Genomic DNA, 6,132 nt, shown 5'->3' on the forward strand with positions numbered 1-6,132 from the left:
TGCTTTCTTTGTATTGTCAAGTACAATTGGTTTCTATGCATTCCTCTGTTTTTTACAGACATTTATGCTTCAGTGAAGATTGAATGAAGTTACATGTTGTAGCCAAATTTTCCTCAAGGCTCAAATTTGCGTTTGAGCAGAATTAGGTGGTAGAATTCTAGAAGTGTGTTCTTTGCTCTACTGTTTAGGAAAACAGAATAGGAATTTTGTTGTGCTAGCAAGAGGAGATATCTGAGTGAATATCATGAATATCATGTATTAGTTTAGTATCATGAATTCATCATGTTAGATATGCATATCGAGGTATTTGGAAACCTATAAAGACGAACAACCAATGAAATTTGAAAAATTGTGAGATTGATAAATTAAAGGAATGAAGCTATTTTGATGAGGTTTGTCAAGGTTTTCCTAGAAAATATGGATGAGGATGCAATATAATTATTGGAGACAACCATGTTGTTGCTTTAAAGGCAGTAGTCAGGGTTGATACTAATAACAGAGTAGAGATATTTTCACTTTGTTGATGCTAAAAATTGTTGTTGAAAGAGGTATAAACTTTCTTTGGATAAAGGATAATTCCAAGTTCATTGTAGAATGGAAAATGGTAATTACAGGGTTACTTCTAGGGCTATGAGTAGATGTATTCAAGAGCTCAAAATGAAGGGCATAAGATTTGATCTTTCCAGAGAGCCTCAGACTACCAAGAAGATGAAAATCTCTAGTGTGGAAGACCAAATTCATCCCTCTCAGATGGTGCTCTTATTTCTTCCCTCCCTTTACCTTGAAAATCACCTCAGGCTTCATACTCTACTCATGCAAGTCCATTTCCTATAGCTAGCTAGGCATTACAATGCTCCAATAAGTACTTTCATGGCTTGCTTTGTTTACAACGCATCACTGGGCATCTGTTTGTATCATAAGACACAAGCAATGGAAGTAATAAAATAGTTCTAAAACATCACAATGCAAAGGGTTTTGGCATTACAAAATCCCTCCCTCATGAAAACTACAAATATAAATAACACCTAACTACCCACCTTACACCTTCAAGATAAAAAGAATGGATTTGATTCAATATAGTAGTTCTAATATTTAGTATTAGACCTCCCAAATACAAGGGGAATAAATAACTTGGCATCTTGGGAAAATGAAAAGGATCATTGAATTTCACTGGCATGATATACACTGGCTGGAAAATGCAACCTATAAACATATACCTTCACAGTCAGGTGCTCACTCTAATGCCAGATTGATTGGCATAGAATAGGAATAGGGGCCTTGATTTTTTTTAAGGTTTTATTTATCATTCAGAAGCAGATTTTGAAGACCTCCAATCCTTTTTCTGACAAATGAGAAGTTTTTCATCCCCATTCTTAGCATCCTCAGTGTCCCTCTGGTGGCAATTCCATCTCATGCTTGTGGCTAGATTCTTGACACTATTCACAAAATGGGGTGATTCATGCATTATGACATAGCCAACAGGTCTTAATATACGGTCCATTTCCAACAACACATATTTCATCTCACATCTGTTTCACAAAATACACATAATCAATAATCAAGTATGTACTTTTTCCTCATTCAAGGTTATCAGGATTAAAAACCCAACATTTAGCACCACTTGATAGAAAAATTTGTACCTACCTGTGACTTTCTGCACTGAAAAGACCATCAACATGTAGGAGATCATATGTTCTTGGATAGGTTGAAAATGCCTCACACCTAAACAACAAAAGCTCAAGTATTAGTGAAGATAATGGTGTTGAGCACACTAGATTGCATAATCAAACCATTGAGAGAAAGCACCTTACCTGTCATTATATGTACCAATTAGTCCTCGGTCATAAACAACATTCAAGGAATTTAGACCATAAGAAGAAACCACATTCATGACCCACAGAGGATCATCTATCAGTTCCGCAGCAAAACCCCCATAAAGAGTGTTCATATCCATAACATTTTTTATTTTATCTGTTCCAAGATTAGGTACCAATGTCTTGTAATGGTTAAAACATGCCACCCATAGAGTTGTATCCTTTCTGAAAGCACCATCACTGCCCCAAAAAAATGTACGGATCTGCTCTGGGCTACCTTCAAACATTGTGGCCACTTTGGAGTATGTCCTACTCCTAATTTCTTGAAGTTGGGATTTGGTTTTACTATACAAGACCACATGGGAACATACCAGACAACATTTAGTTCAATGTTGTCATCAAATTCAGGGGGGTAAACTGTTTTTTCATGGGTAGCGTAGCGACCACTGTCCAAATATTTCTGCCATACAACAATGTCATCCTTTTTATTGTATAGTTTATAGCACATCTTGTTCAAAATACCTTGAAGGGCATCATAGTTAGCCTTTTGTTCCTCTATAGCTATGTTCCATCCATGCCATCTATTTTCATAGTTTACTGGTGGCCCAGATAGGACCCAAAAGCCCCCTGGTCACAGTACTCGATCTATTTCCATAAGGTAGGCTCTACCTACATTAGTAGAACTTCACTAAACAAATAGCTAAAAAGCTATTTTTTTAAGAAGAAGCCCACAACAAACATGTGTTCTTTTTAGCATATTTTTCTTTCATGTTTGGTATATCAAAATTATTTCTAGGTGTCTACCATAGGATATATACTAACAATAAAGTTTTCGCAATCAAAGTTCCAAATGCACATATAAAAGATCATATGTTCTCACTCAGCTCAACAAAACCAACCTGTTGCATTTCACAAAGTGAATAGAAGTGCAACAACTCCAATTTCTCATTGTTGATGATGAACTCCCAATTGTGAAAGAACGATATTGGCAATTGTTTGCAAGTGTAAACAATTTGCACCACAATAAATACATTTCCAGAGCAATCAAAGCAGAGAAATGAAGTTGATCAGCAGATGAATGAACCCAAGAGAAAAAGCAAGGGGAAGAAGCAGATAACTAGCAAGTATAAATGTACATTGATTGACTCAAGAATCTTTGCTAGTTGCAACTGCAGAAGTACTATTAGATTAGTGTGGAAAACAAGGGAGGTCACAGATGATAATATATGGAGCAATGAAAGCTTAGAAGATCATGAAGCTCTGCAAATATATCATTGTTCTAGGCAACCTGAAAAGAATAATTACAACAGACAATATATGCAAAAATTAGAGAGAACCTAGCTTGGTCCTCCAAAAAATAGCAGTTTACAAAGGCCTGAGGTAAGAAAACATGTTCTTCAGTATGGTTCTAATGATGTGGCTCAATTTACCAGCCTTGTACAAGATGAGGAAGATTGGGACTGAAGGCAGAATTTGATCAGCCCCTTGGGAAAATTGTGAAAGAAATGTTTGATCTAGTTCATGAGCCATTCATGGTGAGTACCACAAGTATCACTTTCTCTAGCTCCTGCAGTTGTAGGTCAAGTGACTCTAATTCATTAACTCCTGAGGAGCTATCAGAGGAAAAAATCATTGAGGAAGTGCCATTGTTCAACATAAAATCTCCTGATCCAGGCAGCAGTACTTCGATTTTGGAGATGAACTAGAAGAAATTTGTTCAAGAATTGGAGCTAGAGAGCATTAAGCCTCCATCAACTAGATTCAGAAATGCAGAGCCCATGCCAAATATTAATTTTGAAATAAGTGGCGAAATTGTATAGTAAGTTATTAACACGATATGAAGGTACAAGAGATATGGAGACCAAAAAATTAGGGCAAATTTTATGGCAGTACATAATAATAATATATTAAAATTTAATTTAGTTTCTAGTAGTGGCCAAAGTTGACCAATGGGCTTGCAAAAGGGATGACCTTAGTGCATATTAGGATTTTTTAGGCACATGCCATAGAGAGTGGAATCGAAGTGCACAAGTGACGTAATAAAGCAATCTACACAAAAAATGCAATGAAGCATAAGAAAATCCAATGGGTTATTAGAAAAGGTAACAATAGTAATAATAGTAGAGTAGTATCAGTAATAGCACTAGTAGTAATAGCAATAGAGTAGCGATTTTAATACCATGTAGTGATGGTAATGGTAGTGGTAGAGGTAATATTTTAAAATAATACTATTATAAGTACTAAGAATAATTATTAATAATAACAACAATTTTAGGAGGGATTTGAGAAAATCTTGTATGGAGTAGATAATTGGTGTTCCGAAGAAAACCCAACACCACTTTGAGCAAATCTCTGCTCGTAACAAGTATGATTCTGGGCAACCCAGTTCGAGTTCTCACATGAATTTCAACAGTTATAAAGGATTGGACATGAAGCAGGACATGCCTGGTAGAATAATGTCTTGAGTCTCATCCAAAGTAGAAGAAAATCCGAAGGATTATTTTCCAAGACTGAGAGGAGAGTTAAACAAGCTCAAGATCAATTCTAAGAATGGTTCACAAGGTAATTTTCTTGAGTATGAAAACATGCTGAATATCCTACTAGTTCGGCTAAGAATATTTTTTTCTCTGATAGCTTTGCGGTGCTGAAATCCTCGTATGACCCACACAAATATTTTAGAGATTCGATGGTGGAAATTATCTTGGAGAAAAATATCCGCTATTCAAAAGATCTTCAGAATTTGCTTGGATGCTATCTATCCCTGAACTTTGATGAATATCATGATACCATCATCAATATTTTTGAGATCGAACTGCAAATTTCTTCCACTTCCCAATATCATTCTTTCACAATTGGGAGCTCATCATCAACAATGGTATAAATTAAAGGTATATATCAAACGTTGCATGCCTTCCCTGTAAAAAATGTGGTAGGGCCTGTTTCAATTCATAACATGCAATCATATTCCCCTCATCCACTTCGTATGTTTAGATATTTTGGTTTTAAAGTGGCACTGGGTTAATCAATTCACAACACTAGTAAAAATTTATGCAGGTGGGATTATGAATATCATCATTGATGATCGCTTGGCTCAACCTTTGATTCCTAGGAAGCATCAGATCCCAAGTGAAGCCTTTGATTGTAAAATTAGAGCTAAATTCTCCCAAGACAAGTCACTGTGGCCTTCACAGAGATTGTATTCACGCTTTGAATTTTAAAGGAAATGCATTCATCAACAGGTTTGTAGTCTCTGTGTCCGAGGGTTTCTTTTCAAGGAAAAATGTTCTTTTCATTAGGAGGAACCAAGAAAACTTGTGAATTTACTTTCACCCAACATTCTTTGGAGCATCCATTCTTTTTCCCTCTATGAACAATACTAGGGCATTGAGACCAGGCTATAGGGAAATATATAACTTTTCCAATTCTAGGTTTGTAGTGGTTAAGTTTGGGAATAAGGCTTATGATTTTGGTAAATCTGTTTATGATTTTGGACTCTTGAATTTGCTATGTTGTCTCACCCTAAATATGTGGTTTCTCCTCAAAAGGCCAATTCACCATGGAAATTTAAAATTGGCACTGTTGTTGGGATGTATGAATACATTGGCAACAACAACTATCCTGGGCATTTCCCTCTTCACATATATTACGATATTCAAAGGATTTTGAGGCATGAGTTATTGATAGAAGGTAACAATATATCAACTTTTTCACTGACAAGGAAAGTGAATGCACAGGAGGACATCCACAACAGTGTATGTGCCTTGGTAATGGAGAATTATGTTGCAACAAAAATGACAATTTCAGGCACAAGATGCTAAACGTAATTTTCTCTGCCATATGCTTACAAATGTGAGTATGGATTCACAATCTACAACCTCACATGTAAGAATGTTAATAGAAAACACCATCATAACTCAAAGAGGAAGAGACTGTCCATCAATTACATATGGATGGACTAAACAATTTTTTAAAGAAGAATCTTAGCTACATAAAGCACTCAAAATAATAAAATGACATATTCAAGACAACACCCTCGAGGAGGAAAATCAAATTGATTTTGATGTAGCTGTTATATATCCTCTCTAATCTTGTAGGTTAAGTCCCATTTAGATAGTAGGAGCTAACCTAGAGTGTATAAAGATTACCTGAAAAGGGCAAGTCGATTGATAGAAATGGCCATTAACTGAAGCAATTAAGAAGAACACATAACAATTACACCATGGAAGGGTCTAATGAAGAAATACCTTGAAATCCACCTAGATGATAGTTTGAGGAATTGCATGTTTGCAGCAAATGAAGCATCATAATATAAGGGTTT

At 35.7% G+C, this 6,132-nt stretch overlaps 1 protein-coding gene across 1 annotated transcript; it reads right to left on the minus strand.

The window, feature by feature from the left end:
* Positions 1-1,298: 1,298 nt before the first annotated feature.
* On the minus strand, positions 1,299-1,966 carry LOC149259343 (putative methyltransferase PMT21). The gene is made up of 3 exons (XM_089375536.1): positions 1,812-1,966; positions 1,645-1,722; positions 1,299-1,529 (listed from the first exon to the last, which is right to left on the minus strand). Exons 1-3 carry the CDS (start codon positions 1,952-1,954, stop codon positions 1,304-1,306), a joined length of 447 nt encoding a protein of 148 aa, XP_089231662.1. The 5' UTR covers positions 1,955-1,966; the 3' UTR covers positions 1,299-1,303.
* Positions 1,967-6,132: the final 4,166 nt, after the last annotated feature.

The sequence above is a fragment of the Pinus tabuliformis genome, chromosome 6, assembly GCF_031772625.1.
Source record: "Pinus tabuliformis cultivar Carrire ecotype Pingquan chromosome 6, CPIR1, whole genome shotgun sequence".
Classification (NCBI taxonomy): Eukaryota; Viridiplantae; Streptophyta; class Pinopsida; order Pinales; family Pinaceae; genus Pinus; species Pinus tabuliformis.

Bases quoted from the DNA above. Each gene is read 5' to 3' on its own strand.
- LOC149259343 (XM_089375536.1), bottom strand. From the start codon at position 1,954: ATGGATATGAACACTCTTTATGGGGGTTTTGCTGCGGAACTGATAGAT. The intron at 1,723-1,811 runs GTAAGGTGCTTT...TTTGTTGTTTAG, and splicing joins ATTGGTACATATAATGACAG to GTGTGAGGCATTTTCAACCT. The intron at 1,530-1,644 runs GTAGGTACAAAT...TTTGTGAAACAG, and splicing joins TTCAGTGCAGAAAGTCACAG to ATGTGAGATGAAATATGTGT.